Here is a 20,741-nt window from a genome sequence, read left to right on the forward strand (position 1 = left end):
GTGAAGAAATGAGCACCCTGTTAAAGGTGAAAGACAGTGCTGATCTTCAGAAGAATTAAATCTTTCTGGCAGAATGCATAGGTGTCTGCATTGTGTAAACGTCACTTCAGTTTACCAGCTTCAGGGCAAGTTGTTTTTAGTCTTTTCCCCTTTCTATTTTTAAAAGGGATAATAAGCAGGGAGCAAGTGGCAGTGGAAGCAAAGCTATGACCCTTCATTTTCTTTCCTACCAGTTTGTAATATGCCAAAATCAACTTGCAGTTCTTATTTCATTGCTTCACCTTTGCAACAGCTCCACTTGTGAGTACAAGTTCCCGTTGTCACTTCAGTAATTCCACTAAATTCCACCTTGTTCAAACTTTAATGCCTTTCTCAAGCTTCATCAAGAAAACCCTTATACTGCATCCAACACTGAAGATAGAAATAAAAGCCAGATGTCCTCCAAAGCTGTCTTCTTCCACAAGCAGAAGTAGAGACCATCTTTCACAGCATACTAACCAAAAATAGCACTAGGGCCTGTTACAGGTGCTGCATATTTTGTGGGTTAAATAGTGTCATCTCATACCTGTGCTAGGTGCTGCTTTTAGAACATCACTGCACTGAGTTGCTAAACCTTGAGGTTCTCTCAGCACAAATGGTAGTAGTGCAGCTGCTGCACAAGGTTCCTGCCAAATCAACCAGGCTCTGCCTGATGCAAAACTACTATTAAGGCTTTGAGGTCTGAAGCCACACTTTATGAAGCAAGGAAAGAAATCTTCTAGCAATCTATCCCCTGCCCATTATTCTACTCCACATTTAAAACAATTTTTAAAAGAGCCAAACAAGCCACATATAATTTATACTTTAATACAGAAAAGAAACCATACATCTGTAGTTCATACACGCCACGGATAACACTTCAGTATATCTAGAATAAGACAAAACTTGATGTTGTACCTGAAGTAGGTGACCATGAGAGAAGGAAGAAAAGCAGATGCATACTTTTCCAATTTGGTTTAGTGTTCCAATGGAACTCAGTCTACTAAAAAAAAAAAAAAAATTCATCTTTAATTACTTGTGAAAGCCAATAAACTACAGTGGGCTTTTTAGAGTGGTAAAACTGCCTGGAAATCATAGAAGCTGGATACCTCCATCCCATGCTGATTACACAGAGTACCAACAAGCTCCTACCAGGCATCGACAGTCTTTAGCTCTCAGGCAACAGCCTGTGGCAGCTGACTGTCTGCAATCACTATTTTTAATAAACTGGCCAAATCCTTCAAGAGGCCTAGCTAACACTGGGCTCAGGGACAGACAACGGTGGCATTTGTTTTGGCTGAATATGGTACTTAGCTGTCAGATCCCATAAGGTGCCACTGAAGTCAGATGCTTGGCATCCGATGCCTTGACACAGTCCTGTAGGGTAGCGCTCAACAACATGCACATTTCAGGTCCTTAGAGCAGAACATGTGTAAAGTCCAATTCCAAGTCAGCTGGTCAATACCAATACACTTTTACTTAAAACTTACGCTGCTGTAAAAATAAATACACAAAAAAATTCCAGAGGGCCTGGGGACAAGCTCCATCATTGCTGGACAGACAGTCTCACCAGTGCCTTTGCTTGACTTACAGGAACAGCTCGTTACCAAGGCAGGTAATGGGTTTGGTCTGGCCCTTAGCTGGAAGGTTAATGGTCCGTATGTATTCCTTTCTCTACTATAAAAATAGAAATTCATCTAGAGCAGTAATGGAAAGTGATTGCACACTATCTCTGTGCAGATACTGAAGGACACTTCTCTATACTGATCCAATGACACACAGGGAGGATTTTTCAAAAGTAGTCAGGTGGACCTGGGCATCTGAACCCCTGGGACTCTCAGAAGGTCCTGAAGCACTTTTGGAAATCTTCCCATAGGCACTTATAAAAAGAAGAAATCTATTTGCTGCACTTAGGAAAGAAGCTAAGAATAGAAAGACTGCAAATAATGGAACATGTATCCATACAAATGGGAACTAAATATATCGGCAAGTATACGCCTTGGCAGAGATTTTGTTACTCTTCACTAAAATGACACTCATAAACCTGCAAGAAAATTTGTGATTGATATTGTCATGTTACTTACACTTAGAAAAAAACCCCCATCCTTAGCAGCAAAACAGTAACAGCAATCTTCAATGTTAAGTCTTCCATACACTTTGCAGACAGATGGAGAATAATAGAGATTTGCTTGATGATGCAACCCTGACAACAAAGGATTAAACCTTCTAGGGGTAGACTGATTCCTACCTCTATTTTGCCAGGTATGACCAAGTAACTCAATGTGTGTTACAGGTTTCAACAGCAGTCAATTGCAAGAGCAGAACTGACCTGAACTTAACAACTTTGCAAGGGAGTTCTCTCCCTCTTTCTTTTTGAATAGGTTTCAGCTTTATTTTGCACCAGCACTACATTTAAGTACTCCGCTTTGTGCACGTAAAATCTATACAGAGCCATCAGAAATGATGGCTTTGTAAGGCAGGCCTGTTCTGGCTGGTGTAACAGCTTGGTTGTGGCAGTACTGAACTCACTGTGTGCTAATCAGGGGGTTAAGAAAGCCTACAGGTAACTCCACGCTGCAGGAACAGGACCAGCTAGGCTCTAATATAACTAACTGAGCTAAACCAGCCTGGAGCGTGTCTACACTTACAGTCACAGCTTTGTTGGCCCTGAATCCAAAATGAACAGAACCTTAACCACAGACTAGGATAATATATCCAGAGCAGCAAAGGAGAGTTGTTCCCAGGTATGTGTATTTTTTTCTACAGAAGGCTGGTTTACTATTGGTATTTCTTACCTGCCTGACAGCAAAATGGTCCAGTCTGTTCCAAAATGGGAAGAAAGTAGCTGACCATTTACAACTGCAACAGTAGAGTGCTCCTTGGCAAGTCTACAGAAACTTTGACTGACTAAGACTGATGATACCAAGCATTTCACTCAGGTAGTAGACTGTGTGTACTGGGAGCTCCTCCACTGCTTTTGTCTTAGCAGGGGGATGGAGGAGACAACTGAAAGTCTTTAGCATGCACAGTCACCTCTAGAAAGCTTCTTAAATCTAATAAGCTACTAAACAGATTTACTTTGTTGGTAAAATATCAACTAGTGTCTCTTCTTTTTTGCTTTTTCCTTCAGCATGATCTACTCATTTTACTGAACTTAACAGACAATATCTCTAAAAACAGTGATTCCACCCTATGGAGAAGTATATATGGGAAATTCCTGTGAACAGGCATACGCCTCCTATTGAACTAGTTCATCCTTCCCTAGAACAGCAGTACAACATGCTGGATGCAAAGCCAGGTGGCAGTATAAACAGATTCCTCCACATTCTGGATTTTGCAGTCATTCCTCCACACTCAGGATTTTGCTGTCACAACTGTGCTACATTTCTGCTGGTTGATGAAAGAGTATCATCTGTCCTGCTTTGATGTTCAGTCCTTTGTAACTGATTATCACAAAAGCAAGCTAAGTGCCTAATGGTAAAGGAAAACTTTGTCTTGACAGGCCCAGAATTTCCTCTGATGTCAAACAAGACGTTTCTAAATACTTCTGCTCCTCTTTTAGAAGTTTAGGTAAAATATTCAGCACCCACCAATCTGGAAGCCTTTGTAGTAGAAACAAACAGCACAATTTCTTTTTGTTTGAGGAGATGTTGCTTTTGATTGCACAATTAGGCTATGGAGTGTGGCTCTTTATTAACATGCTTGAAATATGACAATGTAGTAAGAGCATGAACGAGGATAAAGCACCTTGCAGGAGTCTGTGTTCCATCACCTGGGATGAAACTATGCTGAGATGTTCCAACATCAAGCAGGACTATTCACCCTGAGCCACAACTAATCTGGAAGATCGTTAACAGCCATTTGGGAAAACGGTGCGTTTAGCCTGTCGAGTTCATCTACTTGTGGGGGGTGATGCATTATAACCTCATGGTCCTCTGAAACGTCATCACCCACAGTGACTAGGTTTGTCAGAGATTTGCTCCGAACACACTGGAAATCAACATGACGGCTTTTGCCCTCTTCCTTCTCCCATGACATCTGGATGAATGGCCGTTGAACATAGTTGTATATCACTTCTGACCGGCCACCAGGCCTCCTCTTCACCTTCTCTTTACAGGTGGGATATCCTGAAAACACAGACAGCCAGTCAGTTGCACTACACCCCTTTGACTTGCACAAAGGGACAACAGGAGCCCAGAAGAACAGCCAGGCAGGAGTGATTATGGGGGAAGGGGGGGACTTAGCAGACAAATGCTCACATGCCACATTACTGGCTTCCTTTCTTTTTCTCCTGGAAAGATGATGCAGCATTGTGTGTAGTCATATGATCAATGGCTACACAGCATTACCATTTGGTGAACAAACATAGCTACTACAAAAATAGGAGCCTCCCAGGACAGAGCACAATGTTCTCTAAGCTCCCTAAGGGAACGCTTGGATCAGCAGGCGGAAGTGTTTGACTCCCGTTTCCTGTTTACTCAGTCCTAAAGAGACAAAGGCTTGCTGATACATGCCACACATCTTTCACTTGCCCTTAACTTTTGAGCCTCCTAGCCAATTTCAGTGTAACATGATAGAGGTGAAGGAACATGTCCAGCTTCTACTAGCTTCATGAAAATAAATGCCTAGTAAAACACAGAGCAAAACAGGAAATGCCTAGAGTCCAGAGGAAACCAGGCTTTACTGACTATGGAGTCACCTGTCGTAGAATTTCCTTTCTGAAGAAATACTTTACCTTCGATGCCAATGCGAATATTTTTCAGGCCCCGTTCCTTTAACACAGCTTTTGCAACATCACGGTTCTCAATGTACTTGAAGAATCTGTACAGCTTGGAACTGTAAAGGACTTGAGAAATAAAAAGGGTGATTAGAATCTACAAGGAGGAATCTTCTCCCCATTTTTGACATGCTCAGCTGTGGGGGAGCCAAAAAACAGGTCTGGTTTCCAAGAACTACTTTGGGTATCTGTTCTCATCACTGCAGTTAGCTGCACTTCCTTGGTGGGAGGGTAGTGATGCACATTACAGTCTGGATAGAATGGGTGGTGATGGCAAAGAGTAAAGCAAAGAGTATTCACTCACTAGGGAGCTGGGAAAAGGCTGAGGGGGAGGCAGCAAACAAAAGGAAAAGATGCTGTGAGTGCTGTCATTACCAATGCAGGCGGTCAGACCAAAGCTCTAACTAGCCAGGTATCCTGCCTCTAGCAGCCGCCAGTTCAGAAGGAACGTACAGAACGGGACTCCATATGACAGCATCTCTTCCTGGAGAAAGACTGCTGTTTGGGCAACAGGTCCTTTCCTTATGGCCACATGTCTGGGTGTGTGCTCAACACAGAGACAGGAGCCCCAGGGTAGAACCCTTACTTTGCGAGTACTCCTCTCCCATTGGAGGTGGATGGTCTTCATCCCAGTCCACGGTGTCTTCATCTGTCAGCACGACAATATGGCATTCACGTTCCCCTTTCCTTGCACTATCCACCATTATAGGCAGAATTAGCTCCTCCAGGTAGCTATCAAACTGCTTGTGAGCACCATCATTGGAGAGCTCATGTAACAGAGCACCTAATGAGACATAAATCATATGATGAGCTTTTTTACATAGTGTGAAAATATGTCCCAGCTCTACACTTTCCAGATACATTCAAGAGCACAGCCTGCATTCTTCTTCAGACAAACTCCTTAACATATGTTCAGATGCATCAACAGTCTCCAGCTCCAGAATTGGCAAAATCAGATATATGAGACTGCATTTCAAATGGAATGTAAATGACATGCTAGAACCATTACATTACCATTAAAAAAACCACCAAGGTCCAATCAATACAGTGCAACAGTAACGGACTGAATAATTAATTCATTATGACACTTAACTTGAATTTCCAGCAACAACCTCTGTCCTTGAAAGCACATTTTCTGCCTTCTCTGTGATCACTGATCAGAGGACAGGGTAGGAAACTCCACCCCAAGGCCTGTGCTACAATACCATATGCCCCATTTCAGTATAGTGCCTTTCACAGATTTGCCTATGTTAAAAGTACTTTTTTTTGCCAACATACATACCCAAAAAGCTGCTCCCAATCCCTTCATGACTAGGAACTCTCTACTACTTTCCAACTTTGGTGTCTTTGGTTCCTGCTCTGCCCATCATCCATAAGCTTAAATTATTCATGATTCTCTGGTACATTTTAGATAGGAGTTATAAACCTGCTTTTAGCCTTCATTTTGTTTGGCTGTAACAGCAAGCTCTTCTTCTCAGCCTCTGTTACAAGAAGAGACTAGAATTTTTACAATTTCAATTTGCTTTTTTGGGCACAGTGTCTGCATTCTGCAGGATTCAATCACTTCACTTTGGATTGATGCAGCAATAAAGGAAGCTGTTTAAATGCAATGCATACGTCAGTCCTAGTGGAGTCCACACTTTCGTGCTCAAACTAAAGCACATGATTAAGCAATGCACTGAGTCAGGATCAGAGTGCTCAACACCATGCAGATGATCTCCTAAGAGCTGATTTCTCTCCATACTTACTTAAATCTTGACATTTGATTGTGTTGAAATCAAAGTTTATGCAGAGGTAATCACATGTGTCTCGAAGGTCTGGGATGGAAATCCCATCAGGGCAGTTAATGATTCCGGTTTTGTAATAATCCTGCAAATAAAAGGACAGTTTTTGGAGAGAAAAATTAAGAATAGCTTGGACTCTGATAATTTTTAATTAGTTCTTTATTTTGTTAACCAACATTTGAGAGTTACAGAGGCTATATATAGCTCTGTGAACAGTAAAACCAGCCCTGCTTGTCCGAGAATCTACATCTCATTGCAGATCCTCTTGGGTCTGATAAATGGTGAGCTCCAGTTAAAACTTTTCCCATGGCATAGGGTTTCATAACGTCTCATACGTAATATGCATTTATATGCAAACACAAGGTCAGGACACAGCTCAGGAACTACAATGGCATGACACAAGAAAGGTAAAAGGCAACATGAGCAAATATCTGAAATGATGACTCATACCAAAGTCTATTATAATTTAAAAAAAAAATAAAAAATCACAATGCAGAACAGTAATAAAAGAATATGTCCAAGGGGGTATGCAGCTGCCTGGGAGATGGCTCAGTTTTGCACATGTGACAAACAGATTGTTTTTTTTTCAATCTGTAAAAATCTCCTTACCAGCACAGTCCGGAACACAGCTGAGCTAATTCCTTCTGCAATTTCATATTCTCCCTTTTCATTTGGCCTGGTGAAATTATATTCTCTTCCTGGTCCAAACATTCTGAAAAGATAAAAATCTATGTAAGTGCACAAGTGTAGTTAAATGCATTAATTCTAGAGACCAACAGGTGCACTGAGGTTAAACAAAACCAGCAGTGACACATATATGCAGTAACTTGAAACCTATACTCATATTTCTTACATAGTAAATAAGCACAAGAGCTGTCTCACCTAAGTCTTCCTATAGCTGGACTCTGCCTGTCACTATAGCTACTGTATTGTAAGGAACAAGTCACAGCTCAAAGGAGCAGATCATTCAACAACCCTGGGTTGGAAAATACCCTGGCAATAAAGCCCTTTCACTGAGGCTATGCAAGATAACCATCATATGCCTTTTCATCCCTTGCTTTATACAACGACCTGGGCAAAGGTCAGTAATCCACCAGATCCTGCCTCCCTGTGGTCAGAGATGGGTGAAAGTGCTGGCAATACAGAAAACGAGTGCTTCTTGTTGCATCAGTAGGCTCCAACCTTTAAGCTACGTTACAGGGAGCTGAGTAACGTCTCTTAATGGGAGAGTATTATAATAGCAGAAGGGGGATGGAGTATTATCATTTTCCCCATTCTAGAAGGAAATTTATCAGCAGTGAACAGATGTAGTACTTATAAACAAGGCAAACACTTGAAGAGAAAGCAAAAGAAGACCATGTCTAGCTAAAACTGTACACTGTTTGAAGGAAGTGGAATGAAGGGAGAATGTTGTCTAAAGAACTACCAACTCTCTCTACATCTGGTCTTGTCTTCAAGGCCTCACTCACAGCCAAGTTCTGAATGAGCTCAACCTCGCTTCACTTGTGTGTATAGATGAGACTGGAAAACAAACATTAGGGGTTTGTTCCATTTTAGCAACCATTTGACCCCCTTGAGCTATCTTGAAAATAGTGGAAATTACCCACCTTCCCAGCATAGTATCAGGGTGAGCAGTGAAAATCTGTGGATTCACTGCAAAGCGAGTGCCGTCTACCACAAGCGTCACTTTCTCTGGAGCCACTGTTTGCGAATTGCTGCTTGAAGACAAAGTGCAGCATCCATGGCGATCCTGGGTATTAAAATACTCTGACTGTCTCTTATTTCCATCTTGGAAATGACAGTTGTGTGTGTCTTCAGGAGCAGACAACATGCTACTGATCTGGGGACTTACTGGACAAGCAGTGTGTCGGCATTCAGAATCTAAACCTGAGAGAGACAAACAAATATTGCACAGGTAACATATAATTTATTGAAAAACATCATGTCATAGTAACACTTAGTACTGTAATGACAAAACTGAGTCATACAATAACAAAGGATGTCAATATACCTAACTGTCAGAGTAATGTTATATGACATAAAATTAGACTGCATTTTCAAATTGAGCCAGCAGTTGGATTTTGGATAAAAAATTTCCCAAATGAACCATTGTCCTGGTTTCAGCCGGGATAGAGTTAATTGTCTTCCTAGTAGCTGGTATGGTGCTATGTTTTGAGTTCAGTATGAGAAGAATGTTGATAACACTGATGTTTTCAGTTGTTGCTAAGTAGTGTTTAGTCTAAAGTCAAGGATTTTTCAGCTTCTCATGCCCAGCCAGTGCGAAAACTGGAAGGGCACAAGAAGTTGGCACAGGACAGAGCCAGGGCAGCAGACCCAAAGTGGCCAACGGGGTATTCCATACCATGTGACATCACACCTAGTATATCAACTGGGGGGAGTGGGGGCGGGGGATCGCCGCTCGGGGACTAGCTGGGTGTCGATCGGCAGGTGGTGAGCAATTGCACTGTGCATCATTTGTACATTCCAATCCTTTTATTATTGCTGTTGTAATTTTATTAGTGTTATCATTATCATTATTAGTTTCTTCTTTTCTCAAACGTTCTTATCTCAACCTAGGAGTTTTACTTCTTTTCCCGATTTTCTCCCCCATCTCACTGGGTGGAGGGGAGTGAGTGAGCAGCTGCGTGGTGCTTAGTTGCTGGCTGGGGTTAAACCATGACAACCATGATGATACTCCTTGTTAAAGCAAGATGGATTCAGTGTGTAAAGAGCAGGAGCACAGGAATTAAACAAGGCTAGAAATATAGACCCACAGACGCCAGGTATTGACACCTACTCTCACAGGAAAGCTGGAGCAGAAGCACACACCACACTATAGGTGGTTTAAGCCAGGAGTGCTTGATGCCCAGTTCATGGTGGGCACACAGCTCATCAGGACTGTCCAGCTACTTTCAGTTTATCTGTTCAGGGACAACCTCAGAAAGAGCTGCAAGTTGGCCAGGATGTGATGATCTGGCCAAGACAGCAAGACCCTAAACTCTGCTGTGGACCTTTGTCCTTTAGAACAGCCTGGCAAAGGCAGGGTACGTACATTCTGCACTCCCCAGTGCAAATTGCCTTGGGATACTGGAATTTTTCCAAAACATAACACCTCTCAAAAAAAATAAATTCTCCCTTAAAGATTACTATAAGGTAAAGACATTATTCTTACCCTCAGTCCTGGGAACCGCAGCAGGGCTGTGACCTCCTAGCACCACATTACTTTCTTCTGACTCATGGACTGCTACAGTTACGTTTTCCACAGAGCGACTGGAGTCCAGATTTCTTGACCAGTCTGTCCCACCAGCACAGTTAACATTCATGCTGGGCCTCCGTGATGTGAGGAGTTGGTTGCGTTTCCTAAGAGAAGAGCTAGGAGAGAAAATACCACGTGGTTAGTTTTGGAAGAAACTCCCAAGCAATGAAGCTCAAGCTGGGCTTCAGAGAGGCTTATGATGCTAGTCATGTCCCTACATTAACCTAGGAAAGGGGGAAGGAAAAGGTTTTAAAGTAACCAGGGGTCTATTTCATCTATAAACCTTTGCTTTTTTAAAAGTAAGTCGAACGTCACTGATATCTTTAGATCACATGTGTGTTCCTGCAAATACCTTCCTGGCAGTTGTCTGACATCCAGACCACTAGAGCCCTTTAAAAATGTTTATATATCTCTCAATTCCCAGCACTGGCAATATGAGCTCTGTAACATGGCAATACCCTGATACACAACATTTTCCCAGTTAACAGCTCAGGCATTGCCTCTTAACCACTCTGAGGTCTGACTAGGAGGTTCTCTACTCCCAATCATTGTTTGGTTTGGGTTTTTTTTTTTGTCCTCCTCCTCGATTTATCCCCCTCCCATCATATTGTGCTCACCCCACTATTTAACCCAACATAGTCCTACAACAAATCCTCATACCACATAAACCAGCTATGACTGCAGCAGCCTTATATCCATCGCACCCTGGCTCAGTCCAATACATACAATGCTTTAACCAATGCCATTCAAATCTTACATGTTCTTTCAGCATATGCACAGAGACATCTTCCATTTTTGCTGTTTGGCCATTTCACTCAAGTGAAATTCTTCTTCCCTGTTCCTATCTTTAAGACCCACTTCACTCCTTTGTATCTCCTAGCACTGACCCTTTCCCTCATTCTCTCTTTGGCATGTATTTTGTCCTGCTATTGCCCTGGACAAAAACCAGCTCTCCTTTCTTGGCTTGAAGTGTTTTGCTTTCACTCTTTCAAACATAAACCACCAATTTTCTCATTAATGAATTTTCCCAATTTCCCCCCTGCAGAACAATTGTCCTGTGTCTTTTTCTTGGATGAAATTAAGACTCCAGGGCCCGCGGGTGCCATCTATAAAGCATGGCAGAACACAGACATGGCTAGATACAAACCAGATAAAATACAGCACTAATATAACAACAAAATGCCAAATAAGAGTTGGCGAGTTTTCTGGTCAGGACCTGCTGAGGATGAAAGCCTTAATGAGCAGTTCAGTGGTGGGTTTCAAGCCCATCATTACTGGCAGTCAGTGTAAGCATTTAATTCTTAATTAGAAATTTAAAAAAGGAATAACAATTCCTTCCCCTTGTCCCATAAAACAAATACTAAGTTGCCAGCATTATTATATCTGTATATTTTTAGAAAGTCTGTTGCTTACGCATCATGTGATATTCATCAGAAGGAAGATTTTTGGCAACAGCAAAGCCATGTGAAAAGCTACTATATTCTTTCCTTTTTTAAAGGCCCTGGCTGGCTGGTAGGAACAGCAACATGAGGAGCCTGTGAGGGTCATCTTAGTTCCAGCAAAGTTAAAAGCATGCAGTGCATCACTATCCACCTCGCCTCTCACCAAATACCCAATGTTGGCTCGGAAAACTCCCTCTCCTGATGCTTTCCAGGCTGCTTTCTTGGGCCAACTGCACTGATTGCCTGGACCGCAGAGAAAACCCCTCATCTGTCCCATCAGAAACCCAGCAGTCCCCGTGAATGCTGCCTTGCTTTTGTTCACATCTGAACAAATCCATCCCCTTTTGCCTGAGCTAAGGGCAACACAAACTACCTCTGAATAAACCTGTGCAACCTTTTACCCTCTTTTTTCATGTGTCAGACCAGCAAAGAGGTAGCAAGAAAGGCCAGCAGGCTGCTCTTGGGCCATGGGCAGTGGGACACGGGTGTGTGGAATCCGCAGTATCTAAGCAGAACATACCAATTGCATGTGCAATGCACCAACTGCCCCACTCGTACAACTGCAGGACAAACCTACTATCCCAGGAATGACTATATAAGTGAGTAAACACACAGAATATGCAGGAAATACTCTTTAAAGTAACCCCAAATATGCAAACCCACATCCTGTACATTGATAATTTCATTGATACATTGATAATTTCAAACATAGCAACAGAAATGCAACCATTCCCCTATTTCATACAGTCTATTTCAATTATTGTGAGAAAATTTCGAGTTTTCCAGGCTGCAAATGTTAAACTTTTTATACAACTAATATTGTGGTTTCAAACACATTCACTGAACTCCAAACATTGTAATTATGCTGTACTTTTTGACCAAAATGCTTTAAAATTTGGTAAATGCAGAGAAAGCTAAAACATATTTTTTAAAACTGCAGTTTGATTGAGTTAGGCAAAAGTGTTTTGAGATGGGGAAAAAAACATCCTTGTCGAGTGGATATGTAATCATCTTGGGAAAGCCCTTAAGAGGAGTCGTTGTTGAGACTACCTAGTTGTCAGGAAGAACACAAACAGCATACTGGGTTGTGTCTCAGGAACTCTCCCCCTCCCTGCAACTTTTCTGTATTGAAACAAGCTCCCTGATAAAACTGAGATGCTAACACACTCGGGAACGGAATTTGCTCTGTGAGCTGACAAGAACTCTATTAAGAAAACTTGATAAGCATAAAATTTACTTCTTAGGCCTCTTTCTTTCAGGAGTGCTCCATTGCTGCAGTTCTGCCCATAAGCTCCACTTGCGCTGTCTGAACAGTCTCTCGATTATTTAATACATTACTTAACAGAGAGGAGAATTTAGACAGGGAGTCAGATCAATGAGCAGTTTATACCCAGGCAAACAGCAGCTTTATCAAGGGACACTTACATTCCATAACTTCACAAGAGGCCTGCCTTATAAGCCCTTTTTAAGTGATGTCGAACAGCACAAAACGCCTACAGACTGAATTTTCACAACCATCAGATTGGTTTGATGAATGTTGCAATCTTTGTTCATCACCTTAAGCTCTGAATTAAAGCACAGTTCAAGAGACCTTGAGTGCCATTCAGTGGAGTCCTCTACTACAATATCTCAGAGATTATTTATAGAACTATCATCAGATATGCAGGAACTACAATACATGAATTTTCCCTGATCATTTCCCCCCATTTTTCGGCTTAATCTGCTAAGCAGGATTTTTAGGAAAAAAGTCCCAGTGTTTGACACCTTTCTGCTCATTCTTTTCTGTTACACTAAGTTTAGCACCAGTGAAAAGTGCTAAAAACTGCAGCGATGGGAAGATTCAGAAACAGATGCTCTTTGCAGTTGTGGTGGCTCTTACAAGCATCAGATCTGACTTTCCTCATTAAATCTATGGGAAGCTGAACATTCAGTCCTGCTGATAATCCAACTTGGGCCAGGCTAATGGCATTTTCTTGTCTTCTGTCCCCTCTTGGCGTGCCCAAATCCTACACATTACATGTCAGCAGAATTGAGGTAAATGAGTAAGGATTCCTTTAGCACATCTGGCTGGTACAATAAATATCCAAACTAGTCATTTAACATGACAAATATATTGCAATCATGCATACAACCCAGTAGGGAAACTAGTACATAAAGACTTCAGAAGGCCACACTCATGCCTGACCAGTTTACAAATGTCCTGGTCTCCTTTCATGCCCAGGATCAAGGTGAACTACCCATGGTGAGAATGAATACCTATAAATAATAATTAGCACTATTCATCTTCAAAGCTTTTTACAAATATTAACTGCTCATTGCTTCTAACAGCCCTGGGAAGCACTGCAGGGAATTCTTTTATGAGAAAAAACAGGGACACAGAAAAAGAGACATAATCTTCAGGACCAGCCAAAGTATCACGTCCACTAACTGAGTGTTACACAATGACTTTTAGCACGTTCACTACTCAAGCTCCCTGGCCATGCACCAGCAATTACCCTGTGGTTAGCAGGACAAATACTAGCAGGTTACCATTTTCTTCTGAGGTCTGTTTCCATGCACGTTTCTACCCTCTGGTAAGCATAAATTGGCTGGTACCACAGAATTGATGATGAACAGTAAATGAGCACCTTGATTTCTTAGCTCACTTCTCAGTAATTTGTTTGTATGCTCAGATCCTGAAGGACCAGCTAGAGACCAGGCTGTAGAGGAATTGAAGACTCATGGCTTGTGGACAGCTGGATTGTGGGAGCTGGGAACTCATGACTATCAAAAGCCCAGTGTCACATTCAGCACTGAAGATCAGAGAAAGAGCTCCTAATAGGCTGTGATTTTTTTTTTTTTTTTTGAAAGGAAATCAGCATCACAGTCAAAAATCAAAATTCACACCTGACTCTGGCCGTTGGTTTTGCCTAACTTGGAGCATGCATGTTCCTCCTCCCTCCAGAACATGACAATGTTAAAGCTGTGCAACTGAACAAGCATCTCTGTTCTCCAAACCATGTGCTGATAGTCACGGTGAAGTCATCTTTATTTAAACTTGTTTAGAGCCAACACTTTTGTTGAAATAAAAATATGGAGGTGATATTTAAATATTTTTTTTAAACACAAACTGGAAACAGTTTTTAGCAGCAACGCATCTTTGGCATGACAAACAAGTCATGCTACAAACCTTTTGCAGAGATAAAGAGGCTGATCCTTGTTCTATGTAATTCTTGAGAAAGAAGGAAGTGTACTGGAATGTAAAAAGGCTGGGAGGATCTTCAGCACATTATCCTTCCCCACCCTAACGAATCTGAGGCACATCCAAACCCACTTCCCAAGGTACATAGTTCTCACCCAGCTACTGGAAGGAGCTGAATGGCTTATCTTGTACAGACCAACATAAACAGTACATAGGTGATGTGTGCAAAGAAAAGAAACTCAAATACAGTAACGTGTCCAGTAGAGAAAACCCATTTAGATGTAGGTTATTTTATTAAGCAAAAGGTAACAAAAGTATCAGTCCAGACTTGCTGGTTTCTAACTTTTTATTGTATTACTTGTTCCTTATCCTCACCCTTGGGATTTTTTTTTTTTTTTCAAAAAAGCCATTATAAAATATTTAGGTATTAAGTTTGCAGAACTTCAGAGAAATGTCAAAGAAAAATCATGAAAAGCTGAGCTGTCAAAATCCATTGAAGAGTAAAGCCCTTTACTGTAACATCTGACAGCTTATGCACTGCTTCGCTGTCATCTGGCATGACAAAAAGGAAGTTGTAAGAGAGTAAAAATAGTAGAAGTGAGTAACCTTATTTCACCATTCGGTTTGCAAATGGCGAAGACAGGCCAGCACATTGATCGAGTGAATCAGATGGTTAGCAATCTTCCACTCTTCCTAAACCACGGCGTAACCATGATGACTTAAATAAAACTCCAAACAACTCATTTTTAAGGAGACAACACTCCTGTAAATCTACAAAAACATTCCCATGTACAATTATTCTCAGAAATATGAGCAAGCAGGAAACACGCGTATGCAGGGTGTGCCTGACCTAATTCTACAGTCTACTACTTTAGAACAAGACTTATTTCTAATATAATTGCACGCCTTTCAAAAAAGTTTAGCCTTGCTTTAATTTCCTAAAATATATCCTCGGAACACGTCAAAAGTGTCTCTAAACATAAAAGCAGAAAAACAAATTAGCAATGATTAAATTCCTCCTCTGGAGAGAAAAAGAGAAATCTCACAGGCTTAAGATAAATAATGAGAAGCATTTCCTGTACGAAAGGATTAGCAAATCAGTATAGGGTATGTCTAAACCACAACGGGAGTGCAGCACAGAGATACTCAAGCCAGGAGAGATCCGCTGGCCAAGGCTTTGCTGTGCCATACACTACGTGTGGATTTGTCAGTTGGAGGCCAGATGCAGTCTAGCTGTTTCAGTCCTGTACCACGCTGAGTGAGTTAACCTAGCCTCTCTCATGTAGTACTCGCCACTCACATTCATCTTCTCTCGGCTGGTCTGCTCTTGTGCACCCTATACGATTTTGGAATTTGGTTAAGTGAAAAAGCAGTGATTAAACTTGCTATGAAAAAATATCATATTGGCAAGTAGGCAGCAATCCAACTTTCTAATTTTCATAAAAACTATTTGCTTTTGATCATCAGATGCATACTTCCCCAGAGAGAAGGAGGAAGAGAAAAATAACCATACTGCTTGTCAGCTCAGTTCAGTGGCAATAAAAATTCCCCAGTCATAGGGAAGCATACCAGAAGGCTGTGCAGAATGAGAGTAATCCAACCGTTAGAAAGAAAGGCAAAAAGTAAAGCTTTCTGCTCTATTAAAGACTGAGAACAGATCTGGGGTCTCATTCTGTAAATATGAAGGAAATCCACTGAAAACAGCAGGTTTGAATTTGCATGAATAAGACGAGTCAAACCCTAGGAATTTTGGCCCTAGCTTCTGTTCATTCCCACACCTGTAACTTGGGAGTCCCTGAAGATTTTAAAAAATCAAATGGAGAAAGTAGGGAAAGGAAACGGCGTAGAAGGACACAGGAAAAAAACCTGCCAGGTGGTGCCTGCTCTAGTCTCAACAGAGCCTCCTGTCTTATGCTCTTTGTTCCCTTCTGCATTCCCAGTAAGAGGGAAACACAGCACCATTAGGAAATTGGAAAAGCCAAAGTAAGTATAAAACCTGCCTATTAAAAAACAATTTCAGTATCAATTGTATAAAAAACTCCCCTAGAGTTTAAAATGCAAGAAGCTACCTTTCCTTTTACAAGTTGCTGGGAGTAAACACAAGCCTGTCTATTCTTTATCTACTAAAAAATTAAAAGCGAGTGATGGGCCCACATTATCAGTATTGCAGCGTTTACATTAGTAGAAAGGCAATTCCAAAGCAATGACACATCCTGCTTTTAAATCCTACTCCTTGCTTTTGGCCAAATTCTACAGTCTTTAAAGATTTTAAGATTCAGAGGCTCTCTCATTCTCATAGCAGGTGGTTTTTTTGGTCTTTGGTTTTTTTTAAAGCATTTTTCCAGTCGTCAGGTACAAATCTGGTTCCTCATTACTACTTCTCTTTTAACCATAAGACTTGTCTAGATCAGTTTTTATCCTCTTCCAGAAGGTGAAGGGCCATGCGTGAAGTCTCACATAAGCAGGGAAGCTGGTGTCACCAGGCTGCCTGGGCAAGTGTACCTTCTAGCACAAGGGTCTGAGCCCCAGGCTCTGCCCTGTGTGGCTGAATCAAACAAGGGATGCTCGAGGCAACATAACACTTGACAGGTCTGAGGTTGGCCACTCACTGGCACCTGTAGATATGCCTGTACCACAGGAGAACAACATAAAAGTGCATTCACCCAGATTGCATCAGATAGAAAATCTACCTGGAGCCTTTAACATGCTTTTCTCATACCTACTAATGATCCTCGTTTCATTTTGCGCTATAGACGCAAACATATCCAGACAATAAAAGGCTGATGTATAGGTTGAACTAGCACAGGCATATTACAAAAGGCTTTTTGCTTGTTATGAAATAACACTATCAATATACAGAGGAATCATTTTCCATCTGGCTTCAAAATATAGGTGGAAAATAACATCCAGCAGGACTGATGCAATGCAGGACAGCCTGCAAATTCTGGCAAGAGACAGCAAGAAGGCTGATGAAATGCTTGATTGTTTTCTCCTATTCTGTGCATAGAGCTTCACTGTTAGGAAAGTTTACAGACTTACTCGTTTACTTGAGTCTTAACAAAAATCCACTGTTTCTACAAATGCAATTCAAAACTACAGTCTGGAGTACAGTTTTCATGGTTTAACACTGAACATCCACACCTTGATTTAAGACCCATGGTTCACCAGGTCCTCCCGTAACTGCCAGCACCTCATTTACAAGCTGAAAGCTCGCATCATTGCTGATGGCACTGACCCACACATCAGCACCCCACACTGACAGCATCATTTATTTTGCCAACTTATAATCACGAAGACTAATACATGCAGAAAAATCATTGAGATTTATTAACCTGAAGTAACCTATTATAGGCTTTTCCAAAATAGTAAAGTTATACTGTGGCTGCCTCATCAACTGGAATAGATGAAGTGCATCCAGTAATGTCCTACCATTGGGTGTCTCGGAAGGGAACAAAATTTCTGAATAAGGCAACAGGTTAATGCTTTGCTAGGGCTATTTCCCTCCCTGTGAGGCTCAAGGTACTAGTGTTAAAAGAGCACAACCAAGCAACCTATAAAGGCTATTTCCACTATTCACACTATTGGGTTAAAGACAGTCATCTGAAAAATTATAGTTCTTATATTTGTTCCTCATAAAGAGCTTCTTAACACTATAGTAATGGCAGCTTTGCTAGTGCTATCTGATTAAATTCAGTCAGCAATTTAAATAAAGCTGGCCATGCCCATATAGAATATAGACCTCCTTTCTAGGCAGAAGGATGGAGTACGCAGATCTGATCAGGGTAAGGGGAAAAACTCTGGTGAAAGATGAACTGTTGCAAATATAACCAGGATATTCTTCTCTAGAGACAGGACAGACAAATGTTCCCCTGTTAAAATACAGAATACTGAGCTAAATAAAGTTTTAAGCCAGGTGACACCTCAGAGTTACACTCTGTCTTCACCTGTGTTAGATTAAGCTACAAATACTTATGTGAAAATCTGCAACAGGAGCAGTAGCAGCAGAAATAAGAGTTTTGCCCTGTGATCTCTGTTCCACCACTTTCTGCAAAACTACTTACAAAGCTTTCAGAAAAAAACCCATGTTTCAACAAAGCATAAAAGCAAGACCTACCTTACCCCTTTAGATTTTAAAATGCTATTTTCTTTCTGAATTTTTCTTCTTAGGCAGTTAAATCTAACTTGGTTTCAAATTCACACAATTTCAATTCCTACATCTACACTACAAGAAGTGAAGCTTCTCAATTATAGGCTATACAAAAAAGCATAAGGACAACAGTATTTCTGAGAAAGCTCTAACCCTGAGTCCAATATACCTGCAGACATCAGAACTTCTGAACATAAATAATCACCCACATTTCCTATTTTAACTCCAGAGCAAACCCTCTGCCAAGCACCCCCTCTCAAACACCACAGCTCCTTACTTACTGGCGGCTCATGTGTTCTCAGTGCTACCAACACCAATATCCTGAAATCCTTCTTTAACAGAGGGAAGCACTAAGTCACAGCAAAGCTACAGAGTTTAAACTGTTTGTGCAGCAATGGTCACTCCCCCAAAGCCCAGATGTCTGATTCATGTAAATATTTCAGCTTAAAAGTCCTCATCCCGTCCCTCCCAGCTGATTCATGAAAAGTTTGAATCTAAAAAAATCTGTACTGTAACAAATAGCTTTATATTAAGCCTCCTCTTTTCAGCAAAAGCCCCCCCAAATCTCTCTCTCCCCAGATTCCTGGTTCGGGCACAGTTTTATTAAACCCTTGATGCCATATGCTTAAACACACTCCTGCCACTCATCTGCCACACATCCCTTACGCAGGCAGAAAGGAATTAACTACCAGAATTTCTGAATATGTACATAACCATGTGCACACAGATTCCCAAGTCCAGAAGACCTTGGACTTGGGCCCAAACAAACTTACAGTAACTGAGGATAAAGTGAGTTATTTTGATATGTCAATGCCCGCGCGATGCATTGCAGAGGCATTACACATTTACATCACCTGGAAATGTTACCCTCTATCAGTTCAAATACTAAATCAATCAATCTATTACTCTGTTGTTCTTAATGCTTTCCCCTAAGATATATCTGGATTGCTCAGAGACTGCTCCAAACACAGATTCACAGAACAATAGAATTAAATGTATCACATATCATGAATAATATATAAATTTTAATGCAAAGAGAACCTGAAGAAGTAGGAAACTATTTTCATCCTGACTCATGCTAGTGATAAAGCATATATGTGTACTGACAAGCTTTAAAGTCTGAACAGTACATAGCACCTAAATAGATTAATGAAAGATGCCTTAAGAGGTATCTTAAAAACAAACCATAATAAAAACAAGTTCTCACTAATTTACTAACTCATCTTTGCACTGTACATACATATAATATATTGCAAGCACTTGGTTTGGGGGCAAGCTTTTGATTCTTTAATGCCCAATTCTCTAGTCTATCTAGATATAGGTGCAATAAAGCACCTGTAGCCTGTTAAAGAGGTTGGGGGGAACCTAAAGAAAGAGAAACAGCCTCTAATCACTAAGGCATATCGTCCAACACAAGGTGAGGCAGGTTGCCATCATTCAGGACTATGAAAATCCACACAGAGCACACAATGCTCAAGATCAAGGCAGCTTGTTGCACTTTCAAAGCATGCAGTAGAGCATTCATCCCCCAAATCACCAAGGAGATGACAGCAGGGTATAAATTAACACTTCAGCTCACTCTTGAGGGGCTGAACACATCATAAACCCCTCCTGTCTCCTTCACCACAGTGGCCTTAGGAGAGACAGAAACTGCACAGTGTCTGAAGCCCAGTACTTGGAGCTGTTGCCCCCACCACCCGCAATTCTGGCCTGCAACACAGGGTCCCAACACCAACACACAGCCTGCAGCACCATAAAGGCTAAACCACCCTATTTGCTTTTAGCATAGCAACCGGCCAATGTGGATCCTCTTGAGATTGAGGATCACTGTATTAATCAGTATATTTTGAAATACACAACAGTTTTAATATGAATGGTTTATTTTACAGCAGAATATCCATAGAGAGAATATTCAGACTAAAACAAAATTCCTCTCCTTCCTTACTGAGCTTTTGGTTTCCTACAAAAAGTTAGTTGATGTTTCACCCATAGCAAAAAGCACCTACTTGCTTTGACTCTTATTTTAGAAAGGCTGCGACCAGCTTAAAACTCCACCTTCCTTCTCTGGAAGGGATCCCAACAAGTAACTGCTCACTCACTCCCAGCTCATCTGCTACAACTCCAACTGCCATTCAT

General features: G+C 41.3%; 1 protein-coding gene across 6 annotated transcripts in view; it reads right to left on the reverse strand.

Moving 5' to 3' along the window:
* Window positions 1-830: 830 nt before the first annotated feature.
* KCTD20 (potassium channel tetramerization domain containing 20) overlaps window positions 831-20,741 on the reverse strand; it is a 31,602-nt gene continuing 11,691 nt past the window's right edge. For 4 of the 6 annotated variants that reach the window (XM_075055374.1, XM_075055372.1, XM_075055373.1 and 1 more), the window contains exons 2-8: window positions 9,752-9,951; window positions 8,187-8,466; window positions 7,189-7,291; window positions 6,544-6,664; window positions 5,382-5,579; window positions 4,754-4,864; window positions 831-4,145 (exon numbers count right to left, since the gene is read on the reverse strand). In XM_075055374.1, coding sequence (XP_074911475.1) covers window positions 3,853-4,145; window positions 4,754-4,864; window positions 5,382-5,579; window positions 6,544-6,664; window positions 7,189-7,291; window positions 8,187-8,466; window positions 9,752-9,902 — 1,257 coding nt within the window. In that variant the 5' untranslated portion in view covers window positions 9,903-9,951 and the 3' untranslated portion in view covers window positions 831-3,852. Of the gene's footprint in view, window positions 4,146-4,753; window positions 4,865-5,381; window positions 5,580-6,543; window positions 6,665-7,188; window positions 7,292-8,186; window positions 8,467-9,751; window positions 9,952-18,886; window positions 19,020-20,741 lie in introns of those variants that run through there. The other 2 variants (XM_075055375.1, XM_075055370.1) reach the window with 2 other exon arrangements.

The sequence above is a fragment of the Buteo buteo genome, chromosome 23, assembly GCF_964188355.1.
Source record: "Buteo buteo chromosome 23, bButBut1.hap1.1, whole genome shotgun sequence".
Lineage (NCBI taxonomy): Eukaryota > Metazoa > Chordata > Aves > Accipitriformes > Accipitridae > Buteo > Buteo buteo.